The 18,715-nt window shown below is 39.8% G+C and overlaps 2 protein-coding genes across 3 annotated transcripts in view; one reads left to right on the forward strand and one right to left on the reverse strand.

Annotated features, from left to right (window-relative positions):
* Positions 1 to 2,250, forward strand: LOC114464273 (5-hydroxytryptamine receptor 1B-like). Its single transcript, XM_028448318.1, has 3 exons — positions 1 to 739; positions 1,271 to 1,497; positions 2,092 to 2,250. The coding sequence occupies exons 1-3, from the start codon at positions 1 to 3 to the stop codon at positions 2,248 to 2,250; spliced, it is 1,125 nt and encodes a 374-aa protein (XP_028304119.1).
* A 1,151-nt stretch (positions 2,251 to 3,401) lies between these two features.
* The window catches only part of kcnd2 (potassium voltage-gated channel, Shal-related subfamily, member 2), a 68,321-nt gene continuing 53,007 nt past the window's right edge, over positions 3,402 to 18,715 (reverse strand). Inside the window, exons 3-7 of one of the 2 annotated variants that reach the window (XM_028448891.1) lie at positions 17,954 to 18,116; positions 17,440 to 17,538; positions 16,330 to 16,428; positions 15,119 to 15,339; positions 3,402 to 4,263 (exon numbers count right to left, since the gene is read on the reverse strand). In XM_028448891.1, the coding sequence (XP_028304692.1) occupies positions 4,089 to 4,263; positions 15,119 to 15,339; positions 16,330 to 16,428; positions 17,440 to 17,538; positions 17,954 to 18,116 (757 nt within the window). In that variant the 3' untranslated portion in view covers positions 3,402 to 4,088. The remainder of the gene's footprint in view (positions 4,264 to 15,118; positions 15,340 to 16,329; positions 16,429 to 17,439; positions 17,539 to 17,953; positions 18,117 to 18,715) is intronic. The other variant, XM_028448892.1, reaches the window with a different exon arrangement.

Genomic DNA, 18,715 nt, shown 5'->3' on the forward strand with positions numbered 1-18,715 from the left:
ATGAGAGCCAAGCTTGTACCAGCATCGGACAATGGGAACAACACCTTCTGGGAGGAATACGTTGATGTAACTTTCGTGGTGGCCAACAGCTTGATTCTCCTGATCACATCGGCTGTGGGGATTGCTGCAAATGTTTTTGTCATGTTGGCAGTGTTTCATCAAAAGTCTCTGCAAACGTCCAATAACGCACTTGTGGTGAATCTTGCTGTGGTGGACTTTCTCCGGTGTGTAATCGACTGCCCCATTCTCCTGACCATCGTCATAAACGTGTACAAAACTGGACGCGTAGAGGAGTTGATCTGTGACACGCAAACAGTGTCTTTCTCTTTCAGCTGCTGTATCCAGTTAGTGACACTGGCATGCATTAGTGCAGAACGACATCAAGCTATCGCCCAACCCTCCAAATCAGGTCAACAAAAAACCCGAATTAAGGTCCTAATCCCGCTCATATGGATCCTGGCAGTTTTTGTGGCTGTTTTTTGTCTGATGTATCTCAGGGACTCACCCGTGCACGTCAGATGCCTGGGGGTAAAGAGGGAGCAACTCTCCACCTACGATAATTTTGGATTTTACATGCTCTTCCCCCTGTGGGCAGCTTGTTTTACCCTTATCATCAGTTTCTACACACGGATTTTTCTACTTGTAAAATCGCACAATCGCAAAATATTTGACAATGGTACTTTTCTTCCTCCCAAGAGAGACACAGCAGATGACAAGCCAAAGAAAGACGAAAGCACAGGTGTGGAAAATGCAAAAGTGGAGGAAAACGTGAACCTTAGAGTTGAAGTTGTTCCCACACTAAATGATGAAAATTCAAGCATGAAAAAATCTTCCACCTCTCTGCACACCTCAGCAAAAGCAGTGCAATGTGTCTCCAGCAATTTAAAGGAAAAAACAGAATCTAAAGATGCGGTGGAGATGTATGACTTAGAGAGTGAACAGCCTTGCCCTCTTGAAGGCCAGGAGCCACAGCAAGCGGGAGAGAAACCTCTAAAAGCAGAGCAATCTGTGCTGGGAGCACCAAATGGAAATGCCGGTGGTGGGCTGGAAAGCTTCAAGACAAAGATACAAAAGGTGGACAAACAATCAACGGAGGGGCTAATGACTGAAAAGGAAACTGCACAAGCTGACCCACATGTTCCCCAGTCTGAACCATTAAACATGGGTCAATCTACGTCTGAAACACAGATCGGACCAAAACAAGCAAATGGTGGCGAAGGAAGTACAGAAGTGGTTGTTTCTCTTGCTCATGTGTCTTCATTACCTCCAGTCTCCTGCAACGATCCACAAACAGAAGCTGAAAAACAACCGGCGGAGATGGATGGCGCTGTTTGCATGATGCCTTCAAAGGCAAGTAAAGAGAGAGCACGCAAGAAGAAGGAAAGTAAAATGGCTCAGCGTGCTGGATACATCATTGTTACCTTCCTCTTGTTTTGGCTGCCACTTGTTACAACTATTCTTGCCAACTTTGCTTTCCACATTAACAGAAACTCACAGGTAAGCAAAGATGAATGGGAAAAGATGCAAATATGTTCTCGTACACTGATAAAAAAAACACCTTTGATAACCTTGTATGCACAAATGGCTTCAAGAACTAACACTAAACAGTTTTTGTCGACCACATTTTTTAAAGTGACAATTACTAGAAAAAGACAATAAAAAAAATACATGCAAATCAAAACTGTATCAAAAGATATTGACTTTTTTGTTAACTAATACAAACAAAACTAACATTTCTTCACATGGGATCGTGTGGTCTTACGCACTGATTGCATCAAATCTGCCTGTATTCACAAACATTAATAGCACCCCATAATCAGGTCGATAAATGGAAATTGAATCTCTAAAAAATGCATCAACTCTTATGCTGTGTATTTTAGTCAACTATATCTACAACTGATTTAGTCGAATAAAATGTAATTGTCTTTGATTTTACTAAAACTAGACTATAACAAATATATTCTCGATGACTAAATTTTGACTAAAACTAAGTTGCATTTTAGTCAAAAGACAATGATTCAAATTTACACTGCTTCAACAGTAAAATGTTTTTGTTTTTCATGTGAAATGTATTTATTCTTTGCTTTTCAGATGCTGTTTCTTCAAGATGTGGAGATCTTGTCGGTGTCTGTAGCTTGCATCACCTCACTGAGTGACCCAATCATATATGCTGCAGTTAATCCGCAGTTCCGGACTGAGTTTCATCGACTGAAAAACAAGGTTAAAGCTGTTTTCAACAAAAAAGTATAAGCTTTCACCCTGTTTTACAGCAGAAAGCCCCTGCCTGTTAATTTCTCCAAATTCTATCAAACCCCAAGTATATATGCAATTCAATTCAATTTGAGTGTAAAAGACGCTGCTGTGTTATTTTAGATTTTATGCACGCTGATTTCTCAGCACTTACTTAACACTGAAGAGTAAAGGCAACGCCCGCTGTGAGAAGCTGCATGGACCACCATTACCAACACAGCAGGGAGGACACCACTAAGTTCTCTGTCAAACTACTGCTCAGGGCTGCTTGTCTGTCTCCAGAGTCCCTCCATCCTGGACCCACTGCTGTGCTTCATCAGGTTCTCACATGTCCTCCAGCTGCCAATAATTACGACTCCATCCTGAAAGCCGAAGCTTTCAGTGTAATGAGGAATAACGTGGCAAAAGTATTCGGATTGTGTTTTCACAACAAAAGAAAGACATGGGTCGTGTATTGGAGGTTTCAGTAGAGCTACAGTATTTATTCTATCCACTGCACCAAAATGCACAATGTGTGAACTTTTGTCCTGTTTTCCTTCGTATACGTGATCCATGACAAGGTTTTTTATTTTATTAAAAGCAAAGTGCTGCAGGATTTACATCGTAACTGACCAGCCTCTTTGTGTTTCCCTCCGTCGGTTGCATTTTCACTCACACACCTCCAACAAGAAGCAGAGACATACTTGAATAAAACTGAATTTTGCGATGATAGCATGCAAATCCTTAAATTCAACCAGTTAACAGACAGAAATAGTAGACCCACAACTGTCAACTAAATCTAGAAATAAGAGAAGCCAACTTGCGGTTGATAAAGTCCTAACTGAATTATTTACAATATGAAAAATGTACAAAATGGCCGTAACACAGTGAGATCTACCAAGGTTTGCTTCTGAATAGTAACGTTTGGGGACATTGATGGAAGTTAGTGTGTGAGACACATTTGTAGGTTTTTCCACATATTCTCATCAGGTATGGCATTAGTTAAGTGGTGCTGAGCACATTAACATGTTTCTACCGTGTGACCATAACTAACACGTACCCTGTATATTCTCCTATCAGTTGTTAACTAATGACAAAAAGCGCTCGCACAGACCTTTATCAAAATGTCAATAATGTAAGATAGCACAGATTTTGTCATTTTCAACTTTCACTTTGCACATTTCACAAACATGACAGGATGCAACGTTTTTTCTTTTCTTTTTTTTTTAACTCATCAAGCGAGGACATCAACCAGTTAATGATTCAGTTCATGAATATTCACAACAGTTTCCATTCCAATGGAGGGATGTTTTCTGAATTTACACTAGTGAGGGGAAAGATCAGAAAGCATTTCATTGAGGAGTTTCAAAACAATGGATGTAAGCAAGTGGGGCATGAAGGGAATGTTACGAACATGTAACATGACTGATTCAGTATTCACAAAGACAGCCTTCAGGTAATGAAAATGTGTGCTTTATCAACAGAGAGGAATGACCCTCTTTTATCTGCCTTTCCCCTTTGGAATCGGAGACGACTACACTACGTTACATATTCAAAAATAAACTTTTTTTTCCAGTATTTTAGGCAACAACGATGACCACGCATTCCCTTCTTTGCTCTTTGCTGTGCTTAATGAAGCAAGATCTGCTGGTTTGCTTTTGCTTCCAAGGCGGCAGTCTCATGTCGTTTTAATACCATGCAGAGAGTTTGACATCAGATGAAATCGCTACTTTAAAAAAACCCAACCTCTGCTTTTCTTCAGATCCCTCTAACTTATGGCAGGTTTGATGCTCGGTGGTCCCTCTCCTCAGCATCTGGTGCTTCTTTGGACCAGTGAACTGGTCAGATAGGCATGACATCTACAAGGCAGATACTCGGACAATGTTGCTCTGAGAGTATGCAGTGGCGGTGGAGCCGTCTCCGTCTGATGAGGTCACCACGGGGGCGGACAGGCTGACCATGGAGGGAGTGATGTAAGGTTCATCACATTTCAAGGGCACAGTCGCATCTAGTTTGGCGTTCAGGCTGGAGCGACTGTGAAAGGACAAACGAGGAGGACAGAGCGTCAGAGAAGTGACCTTCTAAAAATAAAAAGTATTACGAAAAGCTGACACAGAAAAAAGCATTTAGGGCCTGATTTTTTCCCCACACATTTAGTTATTTTGAAAACATTTAGACGAAATGGAGTCTCATGGTGCACAAGTTCACTTTTTTAAAACAGTAAAAAGAGGAGGCAAGTGTTCAAATCAAACTTATAAAGTATTTAGTAATGCATATTAAATTCCTAATGCGATTTTACATTTAAAGAAAGCAAAAATTAAGCCCAATGTGATAAACTCTCAGTATTTGTCACTTGTAGTTAACATTCCCCACTGAATCACTATAAACTGCACAAAATCTGATAAACAACATCTCTGTGTATATTAAAACAATGTATACACTTAATAGGCTGTTTCTTTTCTCTTACTGTCATTATTCTGTTTATTGGTGCTCTCCCAGATTTTGTTCCATTAAACATTTGCATCGACTTGTTGCGCATCACAGAGCTAATTGCTGCCACCTACTGACATGGAGGAGTATTTGATCACCCTGCCTGCAAATGTTCACTAGAAACATTCAGTTTAAGGAATGATTATTGCAAAACCACCTTTTTGTGTCACAAACACCCCACGTTCCTCTCATAAAAAATAAAGATATTGCGTACGTAGCAGCTTCCAATCAGTAATATAAAAGGACTGACTCCCACACTTGGCTAAATGAATAGATCCCCCCCCCCCCCCCCCCCCCCAAGTGTTTTTTTATTTATGTATTTATTTATGTAGTTAGGCATGTTTCTCTTAAATCCAGACTCCTGACACGGCTACCACGCGTAAATAGACTTTTTTGGCTGTCTGATAATCATAGAACCACGAGTTTTCCTAACACTTGTAAATGACATTGAAATACGTGAAAAAGAAAAGCAACATTTTAAATTTGAAAGGCCTTATCCATTAAAGGAGATTGTAACAGTTTTATTTGATCAGATGTGTCCATTAGAGTGCAGTTCGGGCACAGTTTCTGTGACGTAGTGACGTCACTAGAATTCTGAACCATCCCCTCCAGGAAGTGCCTGCTGCTGGTGCCGCGGCTCCACAGTGAACATACACGCCCATTCTCTCTGGTGCTAGAGGAATGCGAGCGGCCTAAGAACATCTGTTTGGATGGTTATTGTCCTTTCTTATCCAGTCTGCACAGGGAAAAGAAACGGTCCTTTCTGGAAACCGAAAATGTGTGTTCGACCGCAAAAGTCCTTGGAATTTGTTCAAATCTAAAGAAGAGTCTAATCGCCAGAAGTGATTGGAATTTATCTCTGGGAACAGGCGACACAGCATCCAGCATCAGTTAGTCTGTGACCGTCACTTTACAGAAGAATGCTTGGTGAATCTTGGTTAGTTCCAAAGTGGATTGTCCAGTAAATTACATCTTCAAACCAGAGCGATTCCCACAATAAAACCCACTGATGGAGAGGCCACAGCCGTAAGTAAAATAAACCTCCAGCGAAATGTTAGCCACACTCACTTTATATTTGAAATACATTCTCTGGAACTGTTTACAAGTTTGGTGGGCGTGTCTCAACTTCCGGGTTGAAAGAAAATAAGTCATATTTCTTAATAAATTAGTATTTTATTTAGCAAAATGTAAAATATTACCCATATGTGGCTGTAGTTGATTTTGGAAGGTCTTAATATAGCATGATAAAGGACCTTTAATATTGTTCCAGACACAGTTAAAATCTCTTTTTTTTTCATACTAACAACACATTTACGTTTGCTTTGCAGAAAGCCCGATTTCCCACATTTTTCTGTTCGGAAATGAAGTAACAGCAGCAAATTAGATCAGATTAGAGCCCATCGAGCTCGGTTCGGGTATCCATCCTCTAAGGTGCATTTCACTTCTACATAGATGTTTCACTTGTTATTTACACTTGTAGTGTGATCAAACTGTGGCTTTACATTGTACATACTATGAAAATAATTGAACAACAGTCTGATCAGTGTGGACGGAAGTCTTCGGTCCATCAATCTTCATTGAATGAGATGCTGGAGCTAAAAGACGAAGATAAAATATTATGTATATATTCAAATGTTACATTCAACCGTGTCCTGCCTTTAGCCGGTACATCTCAAAATGGTGATAATTCCTAGAAATGCCGATGGACAATCTTTTGGCGTACTTGCGCTTCCCTCCCCTCAGGTTTTCATCTCAATCAATGTTTCCAGATTTCTCCAACTGAAGCGATCACGTAACAGATTGATAAACATTGTTAAACCGTTTGTGGTGATTTCAGATCAATGAATGGTGCAGTGGAAAAAGAAGGTAAATGTTGCAGGTTCATATTCCATAAAAAAAGCAAGAAAAAATGAAAGAAAATAGAATTTGGTGACAGTTTAAATAGATGATTTTTGGAATATTATGAATCCATGTGGCGTAGATTGTAACTGCGTCCAAACTCCTAGTGCGATATAATGCTTTACCTTCCCGGGGCACTGCACTTATTCCAAGTTCAAAAGTGTGTAGAAGAAAACAGAGCTTAAGCAGACGGGGAGGGTGCACACTGTCAGGTTTCACTGAAAACACCCACATTTCAGGGCCACTCCACCCAGAGCGCGTAACTGGGATGAAGGTGCGTAGTGACAGAATTAAGTGGAAGGGGGAGAAAAGCGCGCAGCCAAAATCAGCGTTGCTGCTTTTTTGACATACACACTTGGGAGAATAGGGCCCTTAGTGTCTATCTCCAGCTCACATTGCACAGACGGGGCACACATTTAGAAACAAACAACTATTCACACTATGCGCACACTGGGCGACCATGGTTCAGGTAGGAGAGGGGTCGTCTTCTGATCCAGAGGGTTGGGCAAGACACTGAACCCTAAGATGTTCCCACTGGTCAACAGGCGCCTTGCTTTGTCGTGTAAATGTGAGCGTGAAAGGGTAAATGAGCCAATATTGTAAAGCACTCTGGAACTATTTTGGTGGTAATTAAAGTGCTGTATACATCAAGTCCATCCTACAATTCTAAAGGCAATTTACAAACTGCAATCAACCTAGCATGAGAAGAAGCAAGCAGAGGTGTAAAGACTGCTGATATATTCTATTCAAGTAGAAGTACTGTTACTTGTTTGAAATTCTACTCAAGTACAAGAACAAGAAAGTCATACATAAAATACTCAAGTACCAGTAAAAAGTAACTCAAATCACGCTCAAAGTAAAAGTTACTAGTTACTTTCACTCCCCGCATTTATTTTTGGTATAGCGTAAACATCTCATGTAGAAACTTAAAAATGAATAAACAAAATCTTGCACATTTGGAACTTAATTTATTTTCCACAAAGGCAACTGTATAAAATAAAAGGTTTGTCAAAATGTACAATTTGTACACCAATGAATTCAATTAAAAATAAAGTTCCCTAAAAATAAAGGCTCCAAGTATCACTAAATTTATGAATTCTAAAGCAGATGTTTTAGAGGTTTGTGTCTGTTTTTGCGTGGCGTATTACGTTTAATATTGTTGATCGGCTATGATGTGATGCATTTAATTGTTGTCTGGTCATTTATCATTTTTTGTAGTTTCACAATGTCCGTTGATCATTTTCAAACAAAAGAAGAAGAATTTACTCAGTAACGGTTGGGTGTAGAAGTGTAACTAATAACTTTACCACTTTTAAAACATATTTAAGTACAAATAAAATTACTGATATAGAAACATACTCGAAAAAGCATAAGTATACCCATAAAAGCAACTCAGTTACATAATGTGAGTACTTGTAATCTGTTACTTTCACCTCTGGAGGCAAGAGTCATAAAAGCTTCTTGAGGTAAAAATGGAAAACTATCTTTAAAAAAAAAAAGAAAAGGAAAGAAGGAAAGCAGTGCTAGTACGTTCTGATGGACTACGTGTGTGAGTAACTTGTTGGAATGACAGGAATCAATACATTATACTTCCAACAATCATCCTATAGAACAGACATGGGCAACTGGCTGCTCGTGGGCCACATCTGGCCCTCAGTCTATTTTTGTGCGGCCCCCAAAACAAATCCAGAAAAACTGTATTTCAAGAAATTGGAAGGAATATAAAGCCTGACATAATACACAAAATAACTTCCCAAAACACAAACATTGACAGCACAACCTACAAAAAACACACACAAAATTAAACAAAATACACAAATTGACTCTTGTAAACACAAAATGACAACAAAGACAGACACAACAACCACTAAAACAAGCAAAATGACTGAAAACAAAAAAAACCCCAACACATTACAGAATAGCTTCAAAGACACACAAACTGTCAACAAAATCACACAAAATGACAAGAAAATACAGAAAAACAACAACAAAAATACAGTGACCCCCAAAATATACAAATCGACAACATAAATGCAGGAAACGACAGAAATATACACAAAATTACAAGAAGGACACAAAAAATAACAGAAACACACATAATGTCTCCAAAAATACACAAAATGATTCCAAAAACACACACAATCACCAAAAAATGACAAAACAACAAAACCACAGTCAAAGACAAAAAAGATGTTGATAATGTGGCCCTCCAATCAGATCACATTTTTGTGGCCCCCGCTGTGATATAGTTGCCCATCCCTGCTATAGAACGTATCTATTAAAATGACTGTCTGAAGATAAAGTTAGGGTTAAAGGGTGTGGAGCAAAAAACGCATGCTGAGCCTATTTGTGCACAAGCGTTCATGGCTCAGCTACCAGAGTTAGTAAGTAACATTTATTTAAATAGCACCTTTCACAGACAAAAAGCCTCAAAGTGCTTCAAAACACAGTTTAAAATCAAAAAGTACACACAGTATAAAAGGCCAAGACCACATAAAATCATAGCAGCCCAAGAGAAGCTAATTAAAAGCTTGAACAAATAAATAAGTTTTAAGTTGGCTTTTGAAGGCGTTAGCAGAGTCAAAAGAACGCAGAGAGAGCACAAAGTTAAAATAGCAATGTTAAAATGTGAAGGCTGTTAATGAGCCTTTTAAATATGCATTAAATGCTCTGATATTTTCATTGAATTTTTACTAACAAGCATAAAAGTAGAAAATCCACCTCTCCCAAGTACAAGTGGGCACTACCATTTTAAAAAAAAGGACAAAATTGGATCAAAGATGGTGCGAGCACAGTGTAGATTTGTAGGCCTACAGCTCATTTAAATAATGGACCAATAGACCTTCCTTTTAATTCATGGAGTTTAATTAATGAGGTTGAAGTCACGTTGTGTCAGTCCCAAAAAAGACTCTCTCTGCCTGTTGTCGCAGATCAGGTGAAGGTAAGGGACGGTGAAGACACTATTAAAGAGGCAGAATGTGAGAAACTTTGTTTTTACAGGAAGACACCAAAATACTTGTGTGAACCATAATGTGGTCTATACATTTTCTTAGATACAATGTGTTTGTTTCTAATTGGTGCTATGTGTGCAGCGGCTCATTAAATGACGCTTTGACACATAAAATGAATGTATTTACGTAATAGAGAGAGAGAGAGAGAAAAAAAACCTTTTTCTCTCACGCATGTATGAATATTTTCACACCAACATTACTAGACTAGTTTGCCCAATTTACAGAGTCACACTTTTTTCCCACACATTTTCCCCTGAAAGCACCAGGCAAATGCAGATGACTCCTCTTTTCTCAAGTATAGTCCTGCATGCATTCATAGATAATTCTGTCTACTTCAACACACTGCTGTCAACCCTGTGCGCGGAAGAATACCTTGGAAATATCGTGTGAACTAACTAAGCCACTTTAACTAAAGCCATTTTTATTGGCCAAACAAGCATAGTGCAAATAGGAAAGCCTACTACATCAAAAAACTGTAAAAAAAAATGAATATTGCTTTAACAAAACATCCATCAATTAATGTTCTTTAAAGGATTTTTAACAGACAAGCAATTTATTTCTTAAAAACAGTGCCTGCATCGTTAGGTTCAATTCCTAGGAAAACTGTTTAACCAAGTCTATGGTGCGATCTTAAAATGATTAAAAGAATTGCAGCGACGCTTGAATAAGGAAAAAGCGGAATGCAAAACAATAATGTATACTGGAGCAGCATATATTCACATTTCAGATACTGTATGTCAATGTTTCTACAGGGGTTCTCAAACCTTTTGGATCCAGGGACCCAGAGAAAAATCTTCAAGGGCCCTCTCATAATCCTCACATCGATAAAACACAATTTAATGCCATTTGTACCCCTTGATGCCATAGGAATGATCTACTCTTTGAATGTTTCAACTTAAATATTGAAGATCTTTGTCGTAAACAAACTTAAAGAGTACCTGTACTAGTCTTGTATACAACATACTGCAAAATGTATTAAATGCCTTACCAATAAACAATATATGTGCACATTTATTTGAAATAAAATTGAAGTACTTTTTTGCTCGATTTATAGCCACTGAGGTCACCATCGTACTGTAAAGTATGTTTGTTTTATTGCTGCATTTTCCACCATGTGTAGTTATACACTTTTGTAATGATAGGACATGAATTCATGCTTCAGCACAGCATGGATTTCAGAATGTGCTCTAAGAACTGCCCCAAAACAAGCCAAGGTATAAAACTCACTCACACATGCTGTCCCTTATGAGAGAAAACACCAAACATGGAGCATCGTGTTGATATTAGGCAGCTAGTTGTTCATGAAAGTCTTTCTGGTATCCACTTTTGTTGAGTAAACATATCACCAAGTGTATGCCCTAATGCACACACTGTTCAAGTGCCTTCTCACACCACTACACAGACTCCAATGCTTCAACAATACAGGATTCAAATCCACTTAAAGAGGCAGTATTGTGAAAAATTGACTTCATAATGGTTTTGCTTCAGTGATATGAATTCCTTTAGCCTCACTCAGAGGGCCAAAGTTGAAAAAGTTCAGTTTCCTCCCTCCCTTACTTTTCCACAGTTTGTAAAAAGTCAGCTCCAAACGGGTGAGTTGGATTTTTCTCCTCTTATGAGTCATAAGGTGTAAACTCCTCCTCCTAACAATCCTGGCTCCTCCTACTCAATAAGAATGTGAGCTCTCAAGCTACATTACAGGTAAAACATATCACAGTTAATATCAGTTAATGTATTTACCTACAGCATAAAGATAAATCAAAGCGCAGCGTCAGCACTCAGAATCAGTTTCACTTTTAGTAGCCGTTATACCGCCTCGTATCACCTTTATAGGATGATCTGACGTGTTTGTGATCCAATGCAACGCAGCGGTAGGAAAAAACAATAGACCGTCATCTTACATGGAGAAGAGGTGAGGAGGAGAAATAAGTGATTGTTAATCATCTACTGCTGCTGCTGTGATAAACACACACCGTGAAGCAGCATTTGTCGGACTCACAATAGCCACTTAAATAGCCATGTGTTTTACTGTAATGTGCAGTTTTTTGACTCAAAACAATAACAAGAGTGTGTGGATAGAAAAAGACAATCGCTATGGTAATCAGCTGTGGCGAGGAGTCTGCGTCTATAGACACACCCACTCACGCATATGCATGAAGGCCCAAAAATCGCCTGTTTTTAGAAGCGGTCTCAAAGTGACTTTCAGAGGGATAAAACTCCAGAAAACAGGCAGGTTTGGGGAAATAAACCTCAAATACTATGTTGTTGGGGTGCTTAGAACAAATGGAGATGGGTGAAAAATAGCACAACACTGGACCTTTAAACTCTCCCTCAGTCGAAGTCATATTACAGCATAAATTATATAATGGTCCAACTGACCGTAGGGATGAATTTATTCGTGCCTGTTTGTTTATCTCGGTTCTGGCCCATGAGCTGGTGGCATGTCCAGCTTGCACCTTGCTTTGTCTGAGTCTGTTGGGAGAGGCTATAGTAACCTGTAACTGTCATTAGGATAATCAGGGTAAGGAAGAAGTGTGGATGGATTGGTTTAATCTCCTCTGGGGGCGCCGCCATCAATCACAACTCTCCTTTGGGCCACAACCAGCACTCAGCAGACTAATTATCACAGAACTCTCTAATAATCTCACACTAGTGTGAAATGAGACGTCATTTTTGAAACAAACTGATTGCAATTATTGTTTATCCAACTTTTGTAGTTGTCAATTTCAGTGTGCTGCAGTGTCCTTGAACAAGACACTGAACCTCACTTTATTCCTAATGTAGGGGGTAATGCCTTGTATTACTACTATTGGTGTGCATGCACGGCTGAATGTGACCGACCCTGTAAAATCCGTTGGAGACTGTTCAGGGGTTTATAAAGCGCTGCAAAAGTGAAGTCCATTTACTCTCGGACACAAATGTTCTCATTGACCAATTTCACCAAGTGATCTTTGGGGACCATCGCATGCAAGAAGCACAGAGTTTACTCCAATATATCAAGTTGAATAAAAATTAAAGCGAGGATTAAGGAAACCTGATCAAAGCCGACGATGGCATTTGCAAACAGAAACAAAATAAAAGCGCCAAGGTTTGGTCATTAGTCATATCAGCAGTGTGAAAAAGGAATGAATATTCTGTGAAGGAATTAATGGTACAAAAGTCTGTTTGATGAGGGATGAATTTTATGATGCTCAGAGGAGCTACATCTATGCAAAACCCTTCAGTGTCAGCCGAGTTCCCTCGATGCTAGTCGGGGACTGTCCTGAAGTCCGTCACATTAATAACTTATGGAGACAGTATTTGTTTAAAGGCTATATTCATCTTAGGCAAAGTTCATTTAACCTCTGACTTTTCTGAAGAAAAAAAGAATCAACCTTTTTGATGAACTTTTACTCTTAAATGCACAGATTACCATTGCAAATACTCTATACCGCCCTAAGTGTTCACTTGTCTCAGTTCCCATTTTAAATCAATAGTTTAATAGTTTAATATGATGTCAGGTCATTCTTTGCTGCATAAGAGCTTCAACTTTTCTTAGAAGGTTTTCCACAAGGCTTAGGGGTGTATTTCTTGTAACCACCCACAGTCAAACAACATGTATGCCATGTTGAATATGAATATCCACTGAGAGTGTGCCAATGGTTTTCTATTTCTGTTTTGTTTTCTCCGCCAAGGAGGTAATATTTCCCCTGGGCGTTTCTGTATTTGTTTGTTTGTCTGTTAGCAGGATTACGTCAAAAGTACTTCATGGATTTTGGCATGTTTTTTAAAATAAAAAAAGACAGACATTTTGCCATGGAAGTTTCCATTAAATTTGGGAAGGGATCTAAATCAATATACTGATTCTGGATCATTTTGAAAAATGTATATATTTTTTAATTTCTGATCAGTGGGGGAATTTCAAACATTAATATCTGGGTTAATTCCCCAATCTTTATGAAATTTAACTCAGTTATGTTGGGTTGATTCCTCAATTACCCCAGATCAGGGGTGGTTTACCCATCTGGCATACCGGACATTGTCCCGGTAAGCCGTCGACTCATAGTGGGCCGTTCTGGTCCACTATATTTTTTTGTGTTTTTTTGATGAGCCAGTGGAGGCAGACATGGTAACAGGTGGCCATAAATGGTCAAAAAGTGGCAAAAGCAAGGCAAGAAAAGAATAACAAGCGACTAAAATGGGCCAAAAGTTGTCTGGAGTGTCCAAAAATAGGCAAATAAAGAGGAACCAGGTAGTATGTAATGGCAAAGGGTGTAGATTAAATGGGCAAAATGTGACAACATTTTGGAACAAAAAAGGAAACAAGCGGTAATCATTGGGCAAAAGGTAGCTTATTTGGATGAAAAGTTTTCAAAATAAATTAAAGAAAGGACAAAAATGGGATAAATGTGTCAAAAAGAACTAAACTAAAAGAACAAAAATAGGTGAAAAGAGATATTTTTTGCAAAAGTCTGAAAAAATTATCAGAAATTTTTAAAAAGGAGAAAAAATGGGACAAAGGAAGTTGTGAAATGGTCAAAGGAAATGGGTAAAAAGGGAACAGTTTCCCCTTTTAGGTTTTCTGGGGTAATAATAAATAAAATAAAGGCATAAAGAGCCACATGTTGAGAATCACTGACTTAGTAACGGCTTCTACATGCTGTCACTGATAATGTAGTGGGCTGGTCTGGACAAAAATGCCAGATCAGAACCGGATTGCACATTTCATTACAATTCTTTGGAATAAATGGGGGTCCCCATACATTTGGACTTAGTGTATTGTTATTAATGGAGATAGATATTTCTTCTAAGGCTTTAAAGTGTGAATGACCATAGTACAATGATCAGGATCACTGATCCAGATAACTGCCAATATCTGGCAAAGATTGTGCAAAGTGAAGGTTTGCTTTTGTTACTAAATACATATTACTGGACAGGTAACCTGTTAGAAGTGTGTGTGTCGTCCCGAGACAACAATCAAATGCATCACATCATAGCCGACCAATCAGATTAAGCATAAAATAGCATTGAATGGAGGTTATTTTCTCCTTTTTAGATTTAAATGTAATTATACTTAGAGCCTGATATTTTTTAACATTTTGAATTCAATTCATTAGTGTTATTTTATTCAAAAAATAATAATAATTATTATTTTATACAGATGCCTTTGTGGAAAATAAGTGAAGTTCCAATTGTGCAAGATTTAGTCTCTTCCTTTAGAAGTTTATATATGAGATGTTTACTGTATGCAAGGGAACCAAGATTTATTACCAAAAAGAATTGTGGTAGGGGGAAAAGTAACTGGTAACTTTTACTTTGAGTACTATTTAATTGAGCTACTTTTTACTTGTACTTTAGTATTCTATGTATGACTTAGTTGTACTTGTACTTGAGTAACAGCACTTCTACTTGAGTAGAATATATCAGTACTCTTTACACCTCAGGTTAACATGTAGCTCAGAAAGCTTTAGAATCCTTTGTGTTTCATCAGTCAGTGTGGTTTTGATCACCTGTTGACCACCGGCCTCTCTCTGATCTGGATGGTGCTGAGCTCCTGGTTGTTTGTGCTGGGCAGGCTGAAGCTGCTCTTCTTTCTGTGGCGCCGAGAGCAGCAGGAGCCGAGGCCGTGAGGAGACGAGGACAGCGAGGAGGAGCGGGAGCCCGACTTGTGCATCACAGAGATCTCCATGCAGTTGGCCTGGAACGTCTGCTCGTCCACAAACTCGTGATTCTAGAGAGTAAAACAAGAGGAGGGTGGGTATTTGCTTTTGGTGATGTTCATGAATCACTCGATTACATCATGGACTCCTAATGAGAATGAGTAAGGATGTTTTGTGATACGAGCTTAACGGACTGAACAAAATCCACAGTGAAATTGTTTAATAAGTGGAAAATGACTCATTGTTGGAAGAGCAACACATTGGCCCAGACGTCCATATCAGGAGCCATCTGTGAAAATATTCACAGCTGTTATCCCTGTATCAGATGAGCGTTACTTGAAGGTCAGGCTAATAGTGTGTTTCCCACCCCTCCAGCAGGGTGCAGAATATCTCCGTGCGGCAGTTTCGCATAATGGCTTTTTTTAAAAAAACATACTTCCAGCTTCACTCATCTCCTATTGCCTATCTAAAATGCACCCCGAGGGGGGTGCCCTGGATGTAAACATTTAACCTCCCATCTGAATACATGAGGCCTTTATGGAGCCTTTATATGGACAAGAAATGAGTATTTTTACTGGGGGAGGAGGATCATTGAGGAGAAACACTGATTTATGGCCCGCCTGTGTCCCTGTTTGTGGTCTACAGCAGCAAGTGTAAAACTCGTGTCACAGTCAAGCATCAGAGAGGCTCTTACCTCTCTAAATTATAGATGCCGTAAAACGAAGTATGCTGGTTTGTTTGAGGGAAATAATGTTCGCGGCAGCCCCAGCCATGTTATCTTTAGCATGGGGGCTCAACATTTCCCAACCCCATTTACAGCTATTTTTACCTCGCGCTGCATATGAAATAGATTGAAGAGTTTGAGCACGGATGAAAAGACACACTTTGCTTCTATTTGAAACTCACTGACTCGACTGATGATGCAGCTCGTCAGCGCTGATACAACTCGAGAGAAAAACCCTCTTCTGAACAATGTGTGCTCTGTTATAATGATTGTAACTATGAACAGAAATATCCAAGTGATGATGTTTTTTTTTTGTGTGAAAGAGTAAATCAATTACCGTGGTTTTCTCCAGGCAGTGCAGCAGATGATGGTGTTGGCTCTCAAATGGAGCGCTGGGGGGCTTCCCTACAAGGGCTTTCCCTGCCTCCTTGGAGGCCTTCGAAGACAAAGTTGAGAAAAGAAGAGAAACAGTGATAAATGAGCAGGTTTGCACCCCACAGGAACACATTCTCAGGCAATGGTTAGCAGCTCAAAGATGTAGTGAAGAGGAGGCAAAGCACTGAGAGTTGAAATGCTGATCTGTTGCACGGCAGCCAATCTACTGAACCTGGTGAGATGGGGATGATTAAGGTGGGATGCATCGAGACAAGAGGCTGATTCCAACAGGTTTCACTGACAGAATTGTTGCTTTTGCCATACGTTTATAGATTTGGTATGAAGGACCAGTTGATTCAAATTTTTTATTAAACTGAGCTCATTTCTGTTGCGACAGCAGTGGCAAACCTGGACACAGATCAAACAGGACGGGACTCAACACAGCACGACTTCTCGACCATAACAACACCACACATTTGACACGCACGTTGATGAAGCTCTGCACGGCTCTGGGATGGAAGGTATGTCATATTAGTCGGGACTACACCCTGGATGCTTGAGAAATAACACAAAACAAAACAAAACAAAACAAACAAACAAACACACGGAACAGCAAATCAAAAACAGAGTTTAGAGGAGATGCAGGCCGAGACGGCAGCCTTTTGGTTTCCCCTTCCTCCTTCCCCTCCAAACCCTGTTGGACAGACATGCAGAGCTTGGTCATGAGTCAGTGTGACTGTAATGATTTGAGTTCCACCAGAAGGCAAGTGTTGCCTGCCTGGTCCTCCTGCTGTATGAACAGAGAGAGAGAGACGAGGAATGTCAATGCTGCAGCTAAGAGGTGTGATGTAAGAGGGAGGACGACCACACTGAAGCACTGGAATGAAAGAAGCTACCCCACCTTTGTATCCCAGCATGAGAAGCACCCTCACCACTCGCCCACTGTTGGTTGTGACATGCGCCCCCACCCCGACCCCACACTACCATCCCTTCCCCATCGAGCAGAGCGGCATGCAAGCGTCAGTGAGGCCCCGGTCAGTCAGACCCCAAGCTGCTGCTTGGCCCCCGTTACCTCCTCCAGTGAGTCGATCAGGAGCCCGTTTTGTTTGTAGCGCATATAGGCATTAGTGCCTCGAATCTTCGCTGCACGGATTCTAGCAAGACGAGTTTTCTGTTTGAACAAACAGACCTCTGTTTTAGCCTCTGACCGTTTGTCTGTCACACTAATTGGCTCTGTCTCCCTCCAGCAGCCGCAGTATTTAGTAGTGAGAGGTTCATGCTTAAATGTACGATTAGGAAATTCTGGCTGAGCAAACAGTTTTGCGAGGAAAGGCACATATTTCTATTGAAAAGCTGCTGACACAATGCTCAGGAGATCAACTGTTCAGTCATTGTCAATGGCTCTCTCATTTCTTTCTTCCATTGAAATACACTTCAGGTTTAACCCACATATTACACTCATGCCCAGCAACACTACAAAAGATTAATATTCCTGAAGCACTGTGACTTTGTTATGCACAGATAAGACAAGGACAGGGGAATAAAAGGTACCAACAGAGAAATAGTAAAAAGGGGAGAGTCAATACCCTCTGGGCTCGTCGTTTCTCCGCCCGTTGACTTTGGTGGTAGATGCGGCTGAAGTTTGACACTATGACAGGGACAGGCAAGGCAATGACCAGCACCCCACTCAGAGAGCATATGGACCCAAACACCTTCCCTACGATTGTTTTTGGCACCATGTCACCATACCTGAAACACAGAAAACAAACAAACAAACAGTGAGCCAAACAAGGAGGAGAAAACCTTTCAAAAAAATCCGCCCCAGTGAGCGCCTGTTTTAGCTCGTTCAGTCGTTCCATGTTTCATGTTATTTTTATTGTTCCTAAAATAGGCACAATGACCTTGGAATCGTTCATAACTTCAAATAAGAAGTCCCACATTTGAAGACTATGAGGAAAAAATAGCACTTGTCTGACGTCTCTTCTTTCTGGCCTACTTTCTACATCCTGTCTTGATGCTTCTCTTTTAAAACAATGTTTCATATATAATTACACACCTGCTGGCATAAGCTTAAGCCTCCCTGTTGTGGGGAAAAATGCACTATATATATTGTATGACCTCTGTTAAGCAAACAGCATGTGGAATTTACAGTGAGGGAAAAGAAAGGGGACAAAAACGAGTGCAGCCCAACAATGTCTCTTCCTTCTGCTCACATTAAACTAGCACCAATACAACACATGTTGACTTTTTTTTTTCACAGTGACATTCCATAATTACAAATCATGTGGAGACCTTTATATTCTTTGCCAGACTCATTGTTTCACTGAAGGTCTTGGAGAGCTCTTTAG

This window comes from Gouania willdenowi, chromosome 6, assembly GCF_900634775.1.
Source record: "Gouania willdenowi chromosome 6, fGouWil2.1, whole genome shotgun sequence".
Lineage (NCBI taxonomy): Eukaryota > Metazoa > Chordata > Actinopteri > Blenniiformes > Gobiesocidae > Gouania > Gouania willdenowi.